This window comes from Notamacropus eugenii, chromosome 5 (genome assembly GCF_028372415.1).
Source record: "Notamacropus eugenii isolate mMacEug1 chromosome 5, mMacEug1.pri_v2, whole genome shotgun sequence".
Classification (NCBI taxonomy): Eukaryota; Metazoa; Chordata; class Mammalia; order Diprotodontia; family Macropodidae; genus Notamacropus; species Notamacropus eugenii.
This window is the reverse complement of record NC_092876.1, coordinates 345,151,999-345,175,075: the sequence shown is the minus strand read 5'-3', so window position 1 is coordinate 345,175,075 and position 23,077 is coordinate 345,151,999. Positions and strand designations below refer to the sequence as shown.

Genomic DNA, 23,077 nt, shown 5'->3' with positions numbered 1-23,077 from the left:
AAAGTTCTGAATTCTCTCCCTCCCGTTGATGCCTCCCCCATCCACTGAGAAGGCAAGAAATGTGATATCAATAATACATGTGAAATCATGCAAAAACATTTCCATATTAGCTATGTTGCAAAAAAAAAAGCAAGAAAAAGAAAGTGAAAAAATTATGCTTCAATATTCATTCAGACTTTATTAGTTCTTTCTCTGGAGGCAGTATTTTTTCAGAATTGTTTTTCTGAATTGTCCTGGATCACTGCATTGATCAGAGTAGCTAAGTCATTCACGGTTGATCACTGTAAGGTATTGCAGTCACTGTGTACAATGCTCTCCTGGTTCTGCTCACTTCATTTTGTATCAGTTCATTTAAGTCTTCCTAGAGTTTTCTAAAACCACCCTGCTCATCATTTCTTATGGCACAACAACATTCCGTGATAATCATAAAATACAACTTGGTCAGTCATTTCTCAACTGATATGGACAGCCCCTCAATTTCCAATTCCTTACCATCACAAAAGACCTATTATAAATATTTTTGTACATACAAGTCCTTTTCCTTTTATCTTTTTGGAGTACAGACCTAGTAGTAGTATTGCTGGGTCAAAGGATATACACAGTTTCATAGCCCTTTGGACATAGTTCCAAATTACTCTTCAGAATGGTTAGATAAGTTCACAACTCCACAAACAGTGTGTTATTGTCTCAATTTTCCCATATCCTCTCCAACATTTGTCATTTCCTTTTCCACCATATTAGTCAATCTGATAGTTGTGAGGTGGTACCTCAGAGCTGTTTTAATTTGCATTTCTCTAATCAATAGTAATTTAGAGCATTTTTTCACATGAGTATAGATAACACTGATCTCTTTGAAAACTCCCTGTTCATATCGTTTGACCATTTATCAATCAAGGAATGACTCATAGTCTTAAAAATTGGACTCAGTTCTCTATATATTGGAGAAATGAGATTTTTATGAGAGAAATTTGTAAATTTTGCCCCTAGTTTCCTACTTTCTAATCTTGGCTGCATTGGTTTTGTTTATACAAAACTTTAGTTTAATGTAATCAAAATTATCCATTTTATTTCCTGTCATCCTCTCTCTTGTTAGACATAAATTTTTCTCATCCATAGATATGACAGGTAAAATTTTCCATAATCCATGATATATTTATGATATCACCTTTTATGTCTAAATGACACACCCTTATCTTGGTATACAATGTGAGATGTTGATTTAAACTTAGTTTCTATCAAACTCCTTTCCAGTTTTCCAAGCAATTTTTGTTAAATAGTGAATTCTCGTGCTCTTTGGTTTTGTCAAACACTAGATTACTATGGCTATTTACTACTGTGTATTGTATACCTAATCTATTCCACTGATCCACCACTCTATTTCTTAGCCAGTACCAGACTTTGATGATTATTACTCTGTGGTACAGTTTGAGATCTGGTACTTCTTTCATGTTTTTTTCATTTTCTTTCACATTTTTTTCATCAGCTCCCTTGATATTATTGACCTTCTGTTCTTCCTGATGAATTGCTATTTTTTTCTCAACTCTATAAAGTAACTTTTTGGTGGTCTGATTGGTATGGCACTGAATCAGTAAGTTGTTGTTGTGTTTCTCCTTCATTCTTGAAGAGGATCATGATATCAAGATGATGACATGACTTGCAGTTGACTTTGATTTGAGTGAGGGAGGGCTGTGCAAGGTCACCAACCTCACTTTCTTCTTCTGAGCCACCTGGGTCAACTAGCCTGATATTCAATACAACTGGAGATGGCTCAGGATGCAATGGGAGACTCTGTTTCTTTCAGGATAAGGTGTTATCACATTCTCACTTTGTGTGAGATATCATGTTTTGCATGACTACACATTTATAATCTATCTATATTGAACTGCTTGCCCTCAAAATGGGGGGAGGGGTTTGAGGAGGGAGGAAGGGAGAAAATTTGGAGCTCAAGAGTTTTAAAAACAAATACTAAAAATTGTTTTTACAAGTAATTATGGAAAAAAATTAAAATTTAATTTGAAAAAGTTTCAATAGATTGAGCATTAACTTGTCAAACATGAGGAAAAGTATTGTTATATGTTCTCAAAGCTCATGAAACAGAAATTAATAATGTAGAGACATATATCTAGAAGAAACAGACATCATCTTTCAATTCAATGGTAAATTCAGAAAACAGTCACATACCACTAGATTTGTCTTATGTAACTGAAAGTGGTTTACCTCTAGAGAGAGATTAGGAAATGGTGAAGGTTTAGGAGACAAATAAAAATCCTTCTATGGGTGAAATGAACAGAAACCCAATCAATCTTATTTTGATTTTCAAAAAAAGTTTTGAACAAATGATTATCTGATGAATTGGATTACAGAAATAAATGGTTTAATGTTAATAATTCAACATTAGGTCATCATAATAAAAAATCATATGTAATTTCTCTCTAAATGATCTCAGTCCTGATGCTCAGTGATGATTTTACAGGGTAATGGTTGGAATTGTCTAACATTTCAGTTCAGACTTTTGAAGCACTGGAGAACACCAGCTAGGGATTTTCCACCTATCAGAAACATGGTTCTAAATCCCTAGGCAAATACCAGAGAGTGATGTTATTGCTACCAACAAATAAACAAATGATAGCTACTGATCCAAATAATGAAGTATATTACAATGTTGTTTAACCAAAAATTAAAGAAGAAAAACAAAAGATCTGGTATAAAGGGTAGGCAGAGAAGATTGGGCTTTTGGAATAAAAAATGATTAGTAGTGGCAAGACCTTCTCCACTGATGGAAAATTAACAGCTATTTCACCTCTGGCAGGGAGCAAGTGGGCTATAGCAGTCAAGGGCATTCATAGCTGTGTCCCTGAAAGGAAACCTTTGTTTCCTACTTTAAAATACCTTCCAATTCTTGGTGAAGCCTACATTATCATCAAGATGAGGGTGATATAACTTCTAGGCTAAACATGCTTTGGAATCTATCAAAGAGATGAGAATCATGTAGCTTTGAACTTTCTATAAATGACCTCTTGGAAATTAAATTTGTTTTTTTTCTGAGTAATAACTGCTTTATTCTGTTCTGTTGACCTTAAAGTCTATTTGATGCTCCCTCAAAGTATGCACATTTATAATCACCTATTTTACCCATTAAACAAAATTCACTGTCTATATATCCTTATGCTTTGGGTCAGAAGTTGATGCCAAAGTTGTAGAATAATAACAGCAAAGAATACTATATGGTCTTTAAAACATGTTATAAAGTACAAGAGATACAAGGTTTTTATTATTATTTTTTGCATAAAATATCCAAAAATGAATTTTAAAAGAATTGCTCTGACAATGACTTTCTGTGGCTGAAATAATTTTTGTTTGGAATTTCAAAGTTCCTAGTATAAAAAGAGACTCCACAAATCTAAAATCTTATGTTTCAGACACTTACTAAACTTTTTGAAAAACTCATTTTGAAATATATACAAGTCAGAATCATAACCCTAAGGACCTTCTAGTATAGTTTGAATATCCAGCTTCTAGAAATAGATAGTTTCTAGAAACTATCAAATAGTTTCTAGTCGACAATGTGTGATACAGGGCGGTGTCAAGATAAGCAGAATAAAAGCAGGGACCTTCCTGAGCTCTTCCCAAAAGCCCTCCAAATACCTGTAAAAATGACTCTAAACAAATTCTAGAGCTACAGAACCCACAAAATGGCAGAGTGAAACAAATCCTGGAGGGTCAACAGGAAGGGTATTTTGTATTGGGCAGGGAGCAGAATGCAGTCCTACATAGGTCACACCCTGGCAAGGACTGACTAGAGCAGGCCTCAGGGGACTGGGTCATTGGCAGTTGTGGTGGTTTCCAGACTTCTCAATCCACAAATGCCAGGAGAGGTCAGTAGGAGAACTCTGTTGGATCTGGGTGAGGGAGGAGTCTAGCCTGGTCCAGCCCCAGCCCCAAGATGGAAGGGGTGGTGGCAGCAGCAGTGGCAGCAGCAGCAACAGCAGCAGCAGCAGGAAGCAGAGGCTATTTCCAGAGCTTTGGGTCCACAGAGAGGGATCAAGCACAGCTCCCCACCTTCCCCACCGCACCCCTACCCCTATACTGGAAGCAGAGTTCTACCTTGACAAAGAGTTAGAAAGTCAAATGTTTGGCTGCGAAGATGAGTAAACTTCGTAAAAGAACTCATACTATAAAATATTATTTTGGTGACAAGGAAGATCAGGGCATATAACCACAGGAAGACAGCAGAACAGCTCCTACATCAAAAGCCTCTAAAAGGAATATGAATTGGTCATAGGCCATGGAAGAAGTCAAAATGGATTCTGAAAATCAAGTAAGAGAAATAGAGGAAAAGTTGGCAAGAGAAATTAAAGTGATGCAAGAAAATCATGAAAATCAAGTCAATAACTTGCTGAAGGAGACTCAAAAAAATACCAAAGGAAATAACACCTTAAATAACAGACTAACCCAAATGGCAAAAGAAGTCCAAAAAACCAATGAGAAGAAGAATGCCTTAAAAAGCAGCATTGGTCAAATAGAAGAGGAAGTCCAAAAGCTCAGAGAAGAAAATAATTCCTTCAAAATTAGAATGGAGCAAATGAGAAGCTAATGACTTTATGAGAAATCAAGAAATTATAAAACAGAATCAAAAGAATGAAAAAATGGAAGACAATGTGAAATATCTCATTGGAAAAACACTGACCTGGAAAACAGATCCAAGAGAGATAATTTAAAAATTATTGAACTACCTGAAGCCATGGTCAAAAAAAAAGCCTAAACATCATCTTTCAAGAAATTATTAAGGAAAACTGTCCTGATAGGTCTGATGATCTAGCATCAGAGGGTAAAACAGAAATTGAAAGAATCCACTGATTGCCTCTGGAAAGAGATTCCAAAAGGAAAACTCTTAGGAATATTGTAGCCAAATTCCAGAGTTCCCAAGTCAAGGAGAAAATATTGCAGGCAGACAGAAAGAAACAATTTGAGTACTATGGAAAAACAATCAGAATAACACAAGATCTAGCAGCTTCTACATGAAGGGATCACAGGGCTTGGAATAGGATACTCCAGAGGTCAGAGGAGCTAGGATTAAAACCAAGAATCACCTACCCAGCAAAACTGAGTATAATCCTTCAGGGCAAAAAATGGACATTCAAGAAAACGGAGGACTTTTAAGTATTCTTAATGAAAAGACCACAGCTAAATAGAAAACTTGACTTTCAGATTTAAGAATCAAGAGAAGCATAAAAAGGTAACAGGAAAGAGAAATCATAAGAGACTTATTAAAGTTGAACTGTTTACAATCCTACATGGAAAGATGATATTTGTACCTCATGAGACTCTTCTCAGTATTAAGGAAGTTAGAGGAAAAAGATAGATAAATACAGATAGATAGAAAGATAGACAGGCAGATAGATAGATGGCACAGGGTGAGTTGAATATGAAGGGATATCTAAAAAATAATATTAATGGGTGAGAGAGGAATATATTGGGAGAAGGAGGAAGGGAGAGATAGAATGGGGTAAATTATCTCACATAAAAGAGGCAAGAAAAAGATTTCACAATGGAAGGGATGAGGGAGGAGGTGAGAAGTAATGAGTGAATCTTACTCTCATAGGATTTGGCTTAAGGAGAAAATAACATATACACTCAATTGAGTATCTTACCCTATGGGAAATTAGGGAGAAGGGAATAAGGGGGAGAATGATAGAAGGAAGGACAGATTGGGGGTGGGAATAGTCAGAAGCAAACACATTAGAAAAGGGACAGTGTCACAGGATAAAAAAGAATAATTGGGGGGCAGGAGAGGATGGAGGGAAATATAGTTAGTCTTTTACAACATGACTATTACATAAGTGTTTTGCATAACTACACATGTATAATCTATATACTTGCCTTCTCAATGGAGGTGGCTGGAACTCAAAATTTTAAAAACAGATGTTAAAAATTGTTTTTACATGCAATTGGGAAATAAGATATACAGGCAATGGGGTATAGAAATCTATTTTATCCAGGATGGGCAGGGGCATGATAAAAGGGAGGACAGACTGAGGGAAAGGCTACTCAGAATGCATGTCACCTCAGGGAGTAGAGGGGAGGGAAAATTGGGGAGAAAATTTTGAACTCACAATCTTGTAGAAATGAATGTTGAAAACTAAGAATAAATAAATAAATTTAAATCTTAAAAAAAAAAAAATTTGTGACACAGCAGGATTTTGCAAATGGACAGCTGTTAACACTTATCTAAGTTTGAGAAAAGCAAGATATCCAAACCACAGTGTCTCTGATAAGAGTATAACATCTCATTTTGATGCCTCATCAAAGGCTTGGAGACTGGATATTAAAATATGCTATTATCTGCTGCCCCAAGAACAGGCCAGATCAGTGGATAACACTAGATATGTCTGTTGTCTGTGATCAGCCTGGCTAAGTCTGGAAAAGTTCATCACAGAATGTTTGTTATCACGTAATGAGTTTTTTTGCCATAGGAACTCATTCATCTATGCTGTGAGGCAAGGAGGGAGTGAGTGCTCACATAGATGAAATCAGGAATCTTTGATTACTGAAGGAAGTATGTACAAGCATTTCGATTAAAGACTATGTACAAGTTGTACTCTGATCTCTTTCATTGCTTACCATATAAACATACACTTTAAATAACATCTTCTGTTTAAACTATATAATTGCATTGTCAGGCTCTTTTTTTTGGTCAGATTTAAGAAGATTTATCACTTAATAGATCTGTGATCAATAAAATTATAATGGCATTCAAATAGTTAGACTTTCCTCTTTTTGGTGACTCTAAACTTGCTTATTTTCACCTAAATTTGTGACTTTTCTTTCTAATTATGTTTTTTTCTTGGTATCAACTTCCCTCATTTTCATTTTCCTGGTGCTCAAAGCTCTCTACTATTTGGTTACTAGTTAGCTTCAGAGGCTGGCCACTGTCAAAAGTCCAAAGTTCTTCATCAAGTGAGTGAACTCTTTGAAGGCACTCAAACTCTATCAGATAAACATATTTTCCAGATCCTAAAAACATGTAAAACTGGCCCCATCCTTGTTAGAGAATGATGAATGACATATTCTAGACTGATCAGGAAAACCTACAGCCACTGTTAACACAAAACCATTTTGATTGAAATCGACAGGAACCATAAGAATAAAATAAATTTGGTTTTCAGTTTAGTCCATTTTTCTTCTGGGTACTGTTTAAAATTGAGTAATCTTGAAACTGGTAGTACAGGGACCTGATGTACTCTACACAGGAGTCGCCTTCTAATATTTCAAAATCCAGTGCTGATTCTTAAGGCATTTATACCAAATCTTCCATGGTGAAAAATGAAGGAGACAGGAAGGCTGAGAGTCAGTTTTTGCTTGTGGCACTGCTATTCCTAAAGTAAAGAGCCCACACTCCACAGCAAAACAGGATATAAACAATTCAAGAGAATGGCCTGGGGGAAGGTGATCTAGTTGCAGAGACTTGATAAAGAGTAGAAACTACTCATCCACCTGTAATGAGGCATGAACTGGAGACAAATGACTTGTAAAGAGCCACCATTACCATTTCTGTCTATCTCCCTTTCAATGCATCTGTAACAGAAATGCTGGTCAATTGGAAAAAGGACCCACATGTACAGAAATATTTATGGCTTCCCTTTTTGTGGTGGCCATGAACTGGAAATTGAGGGGATTCCCATACATTGGGGAATGACTGAACAAGTTGTGGTATATGAATGTAATGGAATACTATTGTGCTATAAGAAATGAGGAACAGGCAGATTTCAGAAAAACCTGGAAAGACTTAACATGAACTGACACTGGGTGAAGTGAGTAGAATCAGGAGAACATTATACAAAGTAACAATCGCAGTGTGAGATGACTGATTTTGATAGACCAAGTTCTTCTTAGCAATTCAAGAACCTAAAATAATTCGAAAGCACTCATGATGGAAAATACCATCCACATCCAGAAAAAAGAAATATGGAGTCTGAATGCATACTGAAGCAGACTATTTTCTTTTTCTGTTTTATTTTATGTTGTTCTTTTTCATGGTTACTCCCATTTTTTCTAATTCGTCTATACAATATGACTAATGTGAAAATACGTCTAACAGGAATGTATATGTAGAACACATATATCAGATTGCATGCTGTCTTGGGGAGGGGAGGAAGGGGGAGAAAATTTTAAACTTATGGAAGTGAATGTTGAAAATGAAAAATAAATAAATTAACTAATAAAAAAAAGAAATGCTGGCCAAGGTTAAGGAGTAGCCTATGAGCATTCTTCCCCATTTGACAGTGCTTGGCCTACAAGGGAACAGTATCATGTGGTATTGTTAGCAGTAAGCCCTAACTGTGCTAACTGGTTTAGAAGGAGGCTCAGTAATCCGCAGTATATTACCACATGAGAAAAACTAATAATTTTCAGCTTGTCTAGTAATCCCGTTGTGTGATATTTGGTTCTCAAAGCCTATGTAAGCATACGGATGTTTATAGAGGAATTTAAATGATTAGGATAGATTCATTTCCTTCATATGCCTGGCTGCCCTTCACTGCAGATTTTAAAGCTGAGGTAACTAATTGACACATTAAGGCAGGAGCAACCGAGGCACAGAATTAGTGATACTGTTCATACCATTCAAGGTATGAATCTCATTACCCTCTACTCTAAACATTTTTACTTTGCTTTTCTCTTCCTTATAGTAAGGCCATAACTTTCATCATTCACAAGTAAATCACCACAGTGGATAGGTTACTTTACATCAGGTTAATTTGACAGAACCAATGCTTCTTAAGTACTTACTACACATGATATACCTTGCTAGGTGCCAGAAAACAGGCTAACTGTCTAATAAATTGGCACAAAAGAATGAACTTACTCAGGTAAATGACCATAGACTTGTAAGTGATCAAAGAGTTAAAACATACAGGTTAATGACAAAAGAACAAGAGTGAGGAAGCTATTGACAAAATCTAGGATATAGTCATGACTCCACTAATAACTTAGGTGTGTGACACTGGGCATGTTACTTCCCTTTCCTGGGCCTCAGTTTCCTCAACTATAAGTTGAGGGAGGTAGATTAGACAATAATTTAAGGTTTAAGTAATACTGTCTGCATCATACAGATGGGAAAAGTTAGGAACTAATAAGAAACTTCAAAGGGTAGAAGATGCTATTAGGGAAATATATGACAAGAAAAGATGGACTGGCCATGAGACAAAGGCAAGGGAAGACAGGTCGACTCCAGAGTACTCCACTTGTATCCTTCCAATGTTAGGAAAAATCAAGGAAGTCCTCCAGTATACTGGAGGAACTTAGGGGAGGACATGGCTAAGAGTTGGACAGAATGGTAAGGCAGGAACACACTGTCGTCTGTATCACTGAAGAGAGACTCCAAACTGACAGGATCATTGATCCATCTGAAAACTTTTAAGTACCCATTATATTAAATGACCTACAATATCTCAATGTCCCTTAATCCACTAACGATAGGCTTTTCTGACAACACCAACGTCTGCTGGTGAAATACCAGGGAAGCTTGGTGGTACAGTGGATAGAGGGCTGAGCCTGGGGTCAGGAGACCTCAGTTTAAATCCAGACTCAGACACTTACTAGCTGTGTGACCCTGGGCAAATCACTTAAGTGTTGTTGGTCTCAGCTTTCTAATCTGTAAAATGGATATAATAATAGCACCTACCTCCCAGGGATATTGTGAGGATCAAAAAAAAATAATAACTGTAAAACCCTTAGCACAGTGCCTGGCACATAGTAAGCACTATATAAATGTTAGTGATTATTATTAGTATTACCCACCAAATTAATCTCTTCTGCATTGAAATCTTCAGCCAAGAAAGCAATTCTAGTTAGAACTTCACTGCGCTTAGCTTCATGAATCTGGTCAAGTTTGGTTCCTATTACCAACAGGGGGATTTGGTGATCAGCAAATTGTTCTCGGTCATAATCCCTGTTACAATGAAAAGTGAAAATTATAAATTTTAAAACATTTTTAAATTATTTTATTTGTTTTCAGTGTTCTACAATCACTTTCACATATCTCAGACTTTTCCCCCTCCCTCCCCACTCCCTCCTTGAGACGGCATACAATTTTATATAGGTTCTACACATATATTCCTATTAAAATACATTTTCATCTTAGTCACGTTGCATAGAAGAATTGAAATGAATGGGAGAAATCACAAAGCAAACCAAAACATAATACAAAAGAAAATGATCTGTTTCATTCTGCTATTGGATTCCACAGTTCTTTCTCTGGATGTGGAAGGCATTTTGCCTTAAGAGACCATTGGGAATTTTTTAAGGCCTTGCATTGCTGTGAAGGACTACTACCAGAAAAACTCCTCACTGTGTACAAAGTTCTCCTGGTTCTGCTCCTTTCATGCAGCATCAAAAATCATAAATTTTCAACAGAAAAATTCTGTTTATTTTACTGATACTATCATTTACCTGTCAATAGACTCTTGCCACTGGTCCATCTACCTGTCCAATTAAAAGAATACTTTTAACTTCCATCAATTAAGTACAGATATTCAAATGCATAAAAATATAAAAAATGACCAACAAAATAAGTCACATACATGTTGTAAATGTAACTGTAAACTTTTATTTGTAGAATAAAGAAAGCAAAAGACTACATATTAATTTTAATGAGGCAGTTACAAAGTCATCTTCTTTCCATGAGCATATTTTTTTCCTTTTATGTGTATATCTGACCAGGTTTTGATGCCATTATGTTGTCTGTTTTTACATATCCACTGATGCTTTCCCCCATTTACCAAGTCTCATTTCTTTACTCATTAATTTTTTGAGCTAAAGCTACAAGTTTCTGGAACTACTTCAACAACTGAGGGCCTAATAGGTATATTAAGTATCTTTATGTATAAATTAATAACCATGTACTTCAGTGATATTCAAAAATCTTTTTAGTGGAAGCACTCCACTTCAAATAATACAGGGAGAGCTGTCCCAACAAAATCTTTTAAAAATATCTTTTAAACCCTATTACTAATAGTGTGGAATAACACAGAGATAATTAAAACACACATTTTCAAATAAATCTAAACAAATCTAATAATATCACAAACTAACTCAATTCAATGCAATTCAACTCAAAAAGCCCCTTTTAAGCACCTACGATATGCCAGGCACTGTTAGGCACTGGATTATAAAGACTAAGAATCAAACAGTGCCTGCCCTCAGGTAATTTACTTTTTAGTAAGAAGAAACAAGATGACTACAAAAAAAAAAGAAAAAGAAAATACAAAATAAAGACAATGAGATTTAATAAGGGAAGAGAATTAACAACTAATAGGGTCAAGAAATGTGGCACCTAGACTGTGTCTTAAAGGAAGCGCAGAATTCTAAGAGGTGGTGGTGAGGCAGAAGAGCCAGGTATGGACAACAGTCTATTTAAAGGAATGAGTTGGAGCTTGGAAATTATGTGCAAGGAATAGCAATAGATCAATCTACCAGAATATACAGTATGTGGGAGAGTGATGTGAAATTAGCCAGACTGCAGAGGGCTTTAAATGTGTAACAGCAAGCACCCTGACACATCCAGGAGGGTCTGCTGTACAGGTTCTTAGATTTGCTTCTCTCAAAGGAAAGGCAATTTTTGAGGGGGTCAACAATCACTTTAATCAAGCACGTCTATATTATTCATTGAGTTCAGGCAAAAAAGTCTCTGAACTTCAGAGAAAATACAAAGAAATAATAATCAATAGACAGGGCTTCCAGCTCCCTGACCATAAGTAATACATGCATCACTGATCAACAGACAGATCCAACTGTCATTACATACATACAGCGATACCAGAGAGAGAAGCACCAACATCTAGGTTTTCAAAGCCAAGGGAAGAGGCAGGGGAGGCTTAGAGTCTACCCAGAGTCTCCCGTGGCCAAACAAACACTCCTAATGAGTAAGCCCCAAAGTAAAACCTCACCTCAGAGTATTTACACACTTTTCAGAGCCAGAGGGCACCACAACCCTTGAGAACCAAAAACTAACAAATGGTGTGGGCCACCTCTAATCAAGTTTCCCTAAATGGGCAGGCCCATTAATGGATGGGGAAGATCTTTAGTCTCATTAGCATTACAAAACGCCAAATAGCACCTTTTCTATTTAATCCTAAAGGTACTTAGGGAGTCACTGAAGAGCCTTGAAGGGCTTTAGGGATGGCAACTTTGTGGATGTGGATGTGTAGGAGATAGATTGGAATGAAGAGACTTCAGAAGGAGGATCAACGAGGAGAATACTGCAATAGTTTAGGTGAGAGATGATGAGGGCCTGAAGCAGGGGATTGCTATGTGAGTGGACAGCAGTTTCAGGGAGGTAAAAGTCAGGCTGCAAGGGACTAAGAGATGAGTCAGAGCTGAGGAAATGGAGGCATTAAATGTAGCCAGCCCTTTCTAAAACTTTGGTTAGAAGATGGAGAAGAGAATAATTGCAAACTGAAGGTCCAGTGGAAGTATTTAAGGATGGAAGAAAACTGGCATTTTTGAAGTTAATGATGAAGTGAGTTAGTGGGCAAAGAGACTAAAGGTAAAAAGAAAGAAACCAATTTAAGGGAAAAGCTCCTGGAAGAGATACATAAGTGTCCAAAAGTGGTAGGGCTAGTGTGGTTGAGGAGAAGGGTCATCTCTTCTTCTGAGAGTGGAGCAAAAGTGCACAATAGTGGAAAAGAGAAAACAGCATGGGCGATCTCTAAGATTTTCCCAAGATGGCAGGCATTGAAACTTTCTGCTGAAAGGAAGGGAGGTATAGGTATAGGAAGGTTGATGTTTTGGAATGATTTGAAATGAAGTTATGGAGTAGGGGCTGTAACAGTCAATCAGGGTAGATCATAGGACTTCACTATGATGGCATTTCTTTGAGATGCTCTCAAATAAAGTGGGAAAAGGAGAATTAAAGAATCAGACAACACAGAATTAATGCAGAGCATGTCTCTGCTACTGCCAAGTTAGAAATCTGACTAGAAAGGGATTGACTTCAGCCTAAAGTGAATAATCACTGGCTTCAGCACTGATTGATGTGTGTTGAAAACAGACATGTGCTGTCTGGAAGTGCTCTGCCCATCTCTAGGATCATGTCCTTATCTAGTACTAACCTTTCATTCCTATCGCCCCAGTCCCCTAACCTCTGCTTTCTATTGTTTCCATATGCACCATCAGCACTGAATAATTTACATACATCTTACTTCTTTTGGCCCATAAATAGCCTTCAGGGCTACTTATAAAAGTTCTTTGGATTGTTACTATCAGCTTAAAGCTGAATTTCATCTGCTTTCTTACTGAGTGAGTTAAGAATCCAGCATCTCTTTAAGCTTCCCTTGTACTTTACTTTCAATGGAATTAAATGTTATCTTCTTAGAGAGGTGGGCGAACTCTCTTGCTGGTAAACCCTGTGGGGTGTTTGGAGGCTGTGAAAGAAAGCGTGGGGGAAAAGTGTTATTAGGCTGAATACCAAACTGAAGGTCTACAGAACTTCTGTGCTGACCTCATTGTTGTATACCTGTGAAACCTGAATAGTCTACCAGCACCATGCCAGGAAACTGAATCGCTCCCATTTGAAATATCTTGGGATGATTCTGAAGATCACCTGGCAGGATAAGGTACCAGACCCTGAGGTCCTTTCTCAAGCCAACTGCCAAGCATTCAAATTCTACTGAAGAGTGAGATTCTAATGGGCGGACAATGTTGTCTAAATGCCAAATGTACGCTTGCCTAAGACTATTTTATGGAGAACTCACACAAGGAAGATGCTTACAAGATGGTGAGAAGAAGCGACACAAGGACACTCTCAAGGTCTTCTTGGAGCTTTGGAATTGATTATATGACATGGCAGACACCGGCAAATGACTGCCCAGCATAGTGGGCAGTCAAAAGGGGCTGTGCTCTATGAGCAAAGCAGAATTGCAGTAGTTCAAAAAAATATGATATGTGCAAATTTAGAGACATCTCCATTCAAATGTTCACGTGGATTATTTGTGCCCCACCTGCAGTAGAGCATTCTGAGCTTGTACTGGTCTGATCAGCCACAGACAAACATAGTGATGCCATTTTGGTCCTCTTCAAGAATGAAGGACAACAACCAGCCAATTGTCAAGTGTTTTTTTATCATTGGAAATAATTTGTGCGCTGTACAGCTTGGTTCTAGTAGATTGTTCACAATTATATTACCATTTCAAGACTTCAAATTTTAAATTTTTGGCATTTTGCTTGTAAATTCCTTCATACTTTTTTAAAGAATCATGAGATGATTTTAAGATATTAGTAACATAATACACAATGTATACTAGGATCATTAAAAGTAAGCACACTGGAGATCACTACTATCTTAGCTTTTAGGATTTAGTACTTGAATGAGATTCATAAATGTTTTGTTTCATCGTTGGCATGATTATGAACACTTTTGCATTTCTGTCTCTTTAAACTTAATGACTTTATCGAGTTGTCTCTAATCAAAGTGGGAACAAAAAAACACCACCTTAATAGTCTGTTGCCGCTCCCCCCATATGACTTTGCCAGGCTGCCCACACACATTCAAGTGATTATGCAGTGCATTCAATGCTATAAATTAGTTCAGTAAGCTTCCGGCTTTTTGGCTATATGATTTAAACCAAACATATCTGTAGAACCTCATAGACTGATGAGTGAAACAAAGTTTGAAAAATGCAGATCTACTAGACTTTGTGGGCTCAAGAGATGACCTAGAATCAAAGTGAATGAAAACAGGATGACTGACAGGCATCTTATTGTTTACTTATTGTTAGGTAACTAGGTGCATAGAGTGCCCTGGGTCTGGAATCAGGAAGACTTGAGTTCAGATCCAGCCTCAGATACTAACTGTACCTGTACAGCAAATTACTTAATCTCTATTTGACTCCATTTCCTTATCTGTAAACTGGGGATGACAATAGCACCTACCTCCCAGGGTAGCTGTGAGGATAATATTTTCAAAGAGCTTACACAGTGTCTGCCACATGCTTATGTAACTGTTTACTATAACTACAACCAGTACTATACAACTGTTTATTATTATAATTACTCCTGAATTTTGACTCAGAAGAAGATTTCTTCTGGGAATTATGTCCAGAATTTTGGCTACGGAGTATCTTCACAGCTACTTGGAGACATCCTAGTATTCCAAAGTGTAAGCTAAGGGGTTTTGTAGTGTAGCAGCAAGATGGGAAATTCATATTATGCCTCCAAGAATATCCAAGAGCCTATGGCTACATTAGCTCTGTGCCACAGGGGAAAATGACAAACTACCAGGTATCCATTTGGGAAATGCACAATGGACCGATCACAGAGGACGTGTCTCCACGTCAGTGGGTATGCATACCTATTAATATAGAGATTATGCTAAGAAAGCTCCTAGACACAGAGACAACAAAGAGCAGAAAAGCAAACATAGATGATCTATGTCTCATTATACAGTTGTGTAAGGAGAAAAAAAAAGATTTAGCAAATGAGGAAGAAAAGAGGGGTGCAATGGAACTGGATTGGACTTGAAGTGCCGGCATTCAAATTCCAGTCCTGCCATTTACTTGTTTTGTGGCTCTGGAAAAGCCCCTAAGCATCTTTGGGTTTCAGTCCCAGTTTCTTCCTTTATAAAATGGAGGGAGATGGACTAGATTATTTCTAGGATCCCTTCTAGTTTTAAATCTATGATCTTATAAAACTGGGACACATATTGAATACAAAAAGGGAGTAATTTGTAACTAGAAAGCAAACTTGTATTGATATCCAAACCCCAAGAAAATGATCAGAAAACATCAGTGTCTTGGGGTATGAAAAAGGGTTATTTTCTAAATTCATTCAAAGGTAAAGAAATGATATGAATGTTGCTTCATTTTGTTGGAAAGAAAGATGGAGCACTATATTATTTAAATTCTTTCTATGTATGAAAGATAAGCCAGGTGTGGATTTAAAAAAATACGTTACAAGCAAAAAATAAGTCAGCAGAAATGGAGTTTCAAGACAACTCAGGCTGGCTTGTGTCACTAAATCAATAAACCAGTCAATATAGCCAAATTGGGTATAGTTTCCCCTTTTCTTCAGTTCTTTTTCTTTCCTTTTCTTTCTTTCTTTTCTCTTTTCTTTCCCTCGTTTCCTTCCTTCCTTCCTTCCGCCTGCCTTCTGTTTTTAAAATCTCTGAATCAGGGATAGCCAAACTTACTGAAACATCATACCAAACAATAGTTTTCAGAAATCTGAAGCCTCATGACTGGCCAGCCTTTACACATGAATGAGTTCTACTCTTTGTAATCTACCTTCTAAAACCATTAACATCCTTCTTATCACATCTTGGCTAATTACTGCTAGAGACCTTTGACTCTTACTTCCAACATAAGCACTGATTTGAGAGACAAGCTGTGAAACTGTGATTTGCCTTATTAATCACTGAAGTGTTGTATTTGTCCTCAATTTCTCCCTTTCCCTTTTTAGTCTATGACACATAATCCCCCATATCACATACCACATTTTCCCTATTTACTCCCTACCAAAAATTCCACCCATAACAAATCATCTCAGATAAGTCCATCTCCCAGTTACACTTTCATTGAAGGCTCCTGGATACTGACAGCTAGGTAGGAACGCACTTCACAGTGACTCAGCTTGACACCTAACAAATTCCTACTAATTGTTTTGACAAAAATATTGTCTCGTCAAGAAGTCTTTCAAGTAATGCCCTTCCCCACCTTCTTTCTCCTACCTCATGTTTTTCGCTTTTTCAAAATCCATTTTATTGATGTAATTTGTTACCCCATCAGTCACCTCTGAGAAAAAGACTCCCTCCAAAAAATCTTTTCCCCAACTAGACTGAACCCCACCTTCTGACAAAGAAAAACATATTACACAGTAACTACATTTGACCATGTACATGAAGTTCTGTCTCAGTAGTCCAACTTCTCTCAGCTGAGAAGATATATTTCATTATCTGTTTTCAGTATCTTTCATGACTTTTTTCAAATGTTCAGAGTTCAACTTCTTTTTAGTGATTTTTTTTCATTTTTAATGTTGTGATCAATGTGTATGTACATAGATCTTTCAGTTCTGCTTTATTTTCCCTCCCAGACAATTCTCTCATAAAACTCTTGCTGTTTCTTTGAATCCTTCATATTTGTCATTTCTTTTAACTGTAAAAGAACATTCCATTACATTTATATAACAGATTTTTATCCATTCCCCAATCAATGAGAATGCACTTTGTTTCCACTTCTTTGTTACCACAAAGAATCTGACTGTGCCTATATTAGATCTTTGTGTCTTTGACTTCCTTGGTGCATAAGCCCAACAGTGAGATTCCCTTGGTTAAAAGGTATGAAGACCATTCAGTAACTTTACTTGCATAATTTCAAATTTATGTGCAGAATGGATGGAACAATTCACAGCTCCTCCAAGAACATATTAGTGTGTTTACTTTCCTATAACTGTTTCCAAAACAACAATACTCCCCACCCCACACCTCCCCCTGCCTTTTTGGGTAATCTTTGCCCAGTTGCATGGTGTAAAGTAATTGTTTTAGTGTGCACTTCTCACTATTATTGATTTGGAGTGGGTTTTTAAATAGTCATTTCTAATTTGTAATTCTTTGGAAAACTGTTCATTATACATTGGCTTTCTAATTTTTAAATGCATATTCTATTCACTAATCTTCTCTTTTTCTGTTTTGTTAATGTCTCTTTTTTTTAATAGGGATATGATTCTTTCCCTAAGAACTATTTAAGCTGCATCTCAGAAATTTTGGTAAGTTGTTCCATCACTATATTTTTTCACATAATTACTGTTCTTTGATCTACTCATTATTTAGGATTTCATTTTTAAGTCTCCATTTGGTGTCTATCTTTTGTTTGTAGTCTATAAAGGATGTCTGCTATTTCTGCTTTTTCACATTTTATTTGTATTATCTCTGTGCCCTAACATGTGATAATTTTTGTAAAAGCTCCATGTGGTGCTGAAGATCACCTAGAAGACACCATTGGTCTTTTAGCTCTTATTTCTCCAGAAAATTTGTTCAATTTTGTATTTTCTCTTTATTCTTCTTTTTAGATACATGCAACACTGAGAGCAAGACACTGAAGTCTCCAGTCACTACTTTATCACTATCCATGTCTTCTTGTAGTTCAGGTAATTTCCTTTTGTGAATTTCGTTAACTGGAGCATAAAAGTTTAATAATGATATTGATTTGCTGACTACAGTTCTTCCCAGAACTATATCCCTTTTATTTATCCCTTTTAAAGTTTTGAATATTTGTTTTTGCCTTGTCTGATAGAATGAGTCCACCTCATGCTTTTTTGGATTCATCTGAGACAAAATAAGTTTTTCTTTCATCCTTTCATTTTTATTCTGTGTATGTCTTTGTTTTTAAAATTTATTTCTTGTAAGAAAGCAACAGATTGTGGGGATTTGTTTTCTTATACAAACTGTCACTGTTTCATTTTGTTGGATTTTAAAACTCTATTATTTAAGGTTTTGAGATATAGGTTTTTATTTCCCTCCATTTGTGTTTTTTTTCCAAATTAGGATTTTTTTTCCTCCTCTTCCTCTGTCAATAAAATAGGTATTTCAGCTTAATCTACTTTAAGGCAATTTTATTCCACCTTTACTCCTCCCTGCTCCCTTCTGTTACGTTTCTCCCATTTTTGGAGTTTTGCCTGACTCACTGGTTCCTTTTTACTTTCTCTCCTTTATCTAGCTATTTAATTCTTCACTTTTTTTCTCCTTTCAGGTAAGTGGCCAAGTAAAATTCCCCTTCCTTTCCTTCCCATCAACTTGTTTTACTATTTAGTTTTTAAAATTTCATTTTCTGAGCCTTTATCTAAGCAAAGCATTTCTTTCCCTTGTTCTCTTCCTTATTAATCTTCCCTTTTTGTCTTTTCCAGACTTTTATTCTTTGATTCATGGGCCTGATACTTATTTAGTCCTTCTTTAATCTCTGTAACCCCATGGAGTTAAAATTTCTAAAGTAAATATTTTTGATTCCCACTATTAAAGAATTTCCATGTTATGGCCTTGTAGATTTTTTCACCCCAGTTATACTTTTAGAACAAGAAAAGTTCCTATAGACAACAGAAAGGCTATTGCCCAATGGTAAGAATATTTCTACATTCCAGAAACAGCAGTTAATGATTAACCTTTGCTCTCCATGGCAATGTCCTCCGCCCCCCATTTGCCATGAACTCTCCCTAGGTACATGCCTTCCCACTCCTGTGGGTGTTGCCTCCAGAAGCTCTGATTCCCCTTGTCCTGAGTGGTCTCTCTAAGCACCAAATCCCTGGATATTATACCCATGTGTATAGATTATATCCGGAGGTCCTACCTCCCTTTACAGAATATCTTTCTTCCTCCATGAGAGTATTCTTTAGTGAGTTCCTCTTTTACCACTAAAACAAAATTTCCCCCTTTTTCAATCCCTAACAGGAGTTGCTTCCTCTTGACTGTTAACCTTTACCTACATTAAGCTTCATCACATTTCTTTGTATCTTCTTCCTTCCTTCTCCCCTTTAACGCATCCTCTCATTCTGTAATTCAGTCCCACAAAAAACCACTTATGGGTAGGCAGTGTTGATTAATCCATGACATTTCAGGTCTGTATCTCTACCATCAGTTCTGTTTGCTTTCACTGTTGTCTCCTTGTGCATTTTCAGAAAGAAATCTCTTAACGGTTTTTCTGCTGTTTTGTTGTTATGCTTGGTTGTGGTATCTGTTTACCTTTCCTGCATATCTGTCATCTGGAGTGCTTGCAAAGCAAATAATCTGGTCAGTTCTGGTGAATTTCTCGGAAGGCTCTGAATGTCCATCTCTTCTTATTGGTTAGGCTTGGGTTGGCTGGGTACGCTGTTGGGTTGCATCTTCATTGCTTCCTGCGGTTTGTGGAGTGTGCAACAATGACTTGTTATTCAAATTTCATTTGTTTTATATTTGAAGGCCTTTCTCCTGGTTGCTTGCAGAATTTGTTATAGGACTTGTTAAATTTCACTACTACTTGTCTTGAGTTTGCAGAGTAAGGCTTTTTTGGTCATGTATTGATTCTTTTGATTAGTTATTCCCCCCACCCCACCCCTTTCAGCAGTTCTAGGCAGTTTTCTTGCAACGTTTCTTGCATTACAGCGTTCAAATTTTTTGACCTGTCATGTTATTTGTAAGCCTTAAGAAGTATACATTTCCTATTTTGCTGGTATGGAGACTGTGTTTTCTTTTAACATGATTGCTTTTTGCTTCTCCTCTTCCAAGCTGTCCTTGATTTCTTATGTATTTGCACTCCTATCAAGTTATTCCTTTTTTGTTTCTTTGGTGAGACTCGCCACTTTGGATTCAAATTTTTCTGTCCTGCTAATGATTTCTGCTGTGAAAGTCATAAATTCTTTTATGGTTCCTATTTCTCTTTTAAAACATTCAGAAACTTGCAGCTATGGTTCTATACTCTCTTGGGAATCCATGAGTTCTTCAGTATCATAAGGAATTGATCCATTTTCCTTCATCTTACAATATTTAGTCACAGATTTCCGGACTTGTTTAGCTGATCTACAGACCATCATTAGCTCTTTCCCTGTCAGTTTATCTGTTTATGTTCAAGGTCTTTAACCAACTGTTTTTTCTCCTGAGATTTCTGGTAATTCCAGGTTTTTTTCCCCTTATTTTCCCCTACTGCTCATTTTCTGACTACTTCCCCTTTGATAGTCTTTGGGGGTTGGACCTCAAAGCCATCAAAGCCTCCACCCACACTGGAAAATTCATGTTTCACCAGCCTCAATGTTTGCCCCAAGTGACTTCTGGAGTGACAGGACTGACCTCGGCTAGATGTGCTGCACAGTCACACACGTGCTACTCTAGTTCCCTCTATTTCTCAGTTCTCTGGCTGGGTGTAATTATATAACCATGAGCTGCTGTACTGTTATCTCAGGCAGAACAAGCTTCTGCCTTTTGGTTTTCTATGGCACTTAGAGGAGGGAGGAGAGAAAAGACGTGAGTTTTGTTGCAAGCCTATGGGTTAGCTTCTGTAACCCTGCTACAGTGTGGTGGGCAATGCGGCAAAAGGTGACGAGTCAGCATGTTAGTTGTGTGTTATTAATTCATTGGATTGTTACCTTATTAGGGTTCCTGGTGTCCTAGACCATGGAGACAGCTGAAATTGCTTTATCATCTCTTGCACTTAATCCCTACTTTGGAAATGTTTTGAAGATCACTTAGTTCTCCATCTTATTGGTGACATGACCCAACCAATATGTCTATCCTCTATCTTGTTGGTCATGTGACATCTCTTCATATAAAACTTAGATGTTCATATATAAAAAAACAAGGTCTTAAAAATTAGCCTTGTTCTTCAAACAACAAATGTATAAATATTTTTGCAGAGCATATACTTGAAGTTACTTAACACTTGAACGCAATAGGTAAAGAAGATAACAATCTGAAGTTTGAGTAGTTTCTTGTCTAAAAACGATAGACTTACCCATTGGTAACTAAGACTCCACTTGGGACCAAATCCCTGTTGACAGCTTCCAATGACCAACGATACAAATTCTGTGATGACTTCTTATTCGTTAAGTCGTGGACTAGAATAATGCCTAAAATGCAACAGGAAAAACAATACCAGTAATGTCATGGCTTCTTTTGTTCCTAAGCTTCATTAATTCCAGTATGAAACTGCCTCATGAGTTGGGAATCCTAGTATCTGATTCAACTTGCTAAACCAGCGGTGGGGAACCTATGGCCTTGAGGCTACAAGTGGCCTTCTAGGTCCTCAGGTACAGCCTTTTGACTGAGTGCATGTTTTACTGAACAAATCTTTTTATTAAGGGGATTTGTTCTGTGAAATTTGGACTCAGTTAAAAGATTGCACTTGAGGATCTAGAGGGTCACATGTGGCCTCATGGCCACAGGTTCCACACCCTGTGCTAAGCTAAGAAAAGGTTCCTTCATAAAAAAGTGCTTTAAACTCATTTAAAACCTCTTCCTTAAGTAATGAGATCAGGTCATTTTTATAGCTTCACTGATCTAGAAGGCCGAGGCAATGACATTCAAATAGCTGCAGTGGCCACCTCATCATTACAGAGAACCAGAAAAGGCTGAAACCAAGAATTTGTCCCCAAAGGACATTTACTGAGTACTTAGGTATTTAAAGCACTATGCTACACATAGGCACTACTAATACAATAATTTTTTAAAAAATGATACTGTAAAACAAGACCTTTTTAATCTGATATTGATTTATAAGAAAAATTCACGTTCACATTTCTAAGGTTTACAGGAAATGTTCCTTACAACAACCCTATGTGGGAGTTAGGATAAGAATTATTATGCTCTTTTAACAGATAGGGAAACTAAACCTCAGGAGTTTAAGTGACTTGGTCATGGTCAGTTAGTAAAGCACTGGGGATGAGAGTAGGAGCAAGTCTTCTGATGCTAAAACTAGTTCTTTGCAAGCTTCAAAGGAAGAAAGGGCCAGAAGGGACAGATATGGAGAAAAGACTGCTATTCTTTAGATGATAAGATATAGTACATTTAACTTGGATCAAATTAGTTCAAAAAGTCCATTCTTAAAACTTCTTACATTTAGAACTGACATTTTCTACGTAACATTATATTTCAGAACTGAATTTAAAACAGCAAAAGGTGCATACAAGGGTGAAGAAAAATCTAAGAAGTATAAATATTAATGGATCTGTGAGAAAAATCTGAAAAATTTAGAATGTAGGATCAACGAAGTTAAGAAATATGCAAAAGTAGAATGAGTCAAAAAGTAAAAGCTGTCAAGATCCTCAAAAAAAACTGGCAGTTTTTGTATTTTTGCTTCTTTTCCCAGTAAGACAGGGAAAGAAAAAAGATCACTGGTAACTGGAGGCTATAGGTGAGATGATAATTTATAAATAAGAGCTATTGTTGACTACAAATTTGATAGTGTGGTCTTTTTGAGGGGCTGAAAAATCAAATTGAAGATATGAGAGAATACAGCAAGTTGGTAGGCTGCCAATAGGCTACATTTCAACTTTCAACTTTACCCACTTTTGACCATAATCCAGAAGGGGACAAAAAAGTGAAAAATGTCATACCCTCCAGACACAGCGG

At 36.8% G+C, this 23,077-nt stretch overlaps 1 protein-coding gene across 1 annotated transcript in view; it reads right to left on the bottom strand.

Moving 5' to 3' along the window:
• RABL3 (RAB, member of RAS oncogene family like 3) overlaps positions 1-23,077 on the bottom strand; it is a 57,261-nt gene that overhangs the window by 7,405 nt on the left and 26,779 nt on the right. The window contains exons 4-5 of the mRNA XM_072613891.1: positions 21,462-21,576; positions 9,799-9,949 (exon numbers count right to left, since the gene is read on the bottom strand). Of these exons, the coding sequence (XP_072469992.1) occupies positions 9,799-9,949; positions 21,462-21,576 (266 nt within the window). The remainder of the gene's footprint in view (positions 1-9,798; positions 9,950-21,461; positions 21,577-23,077) is intronic.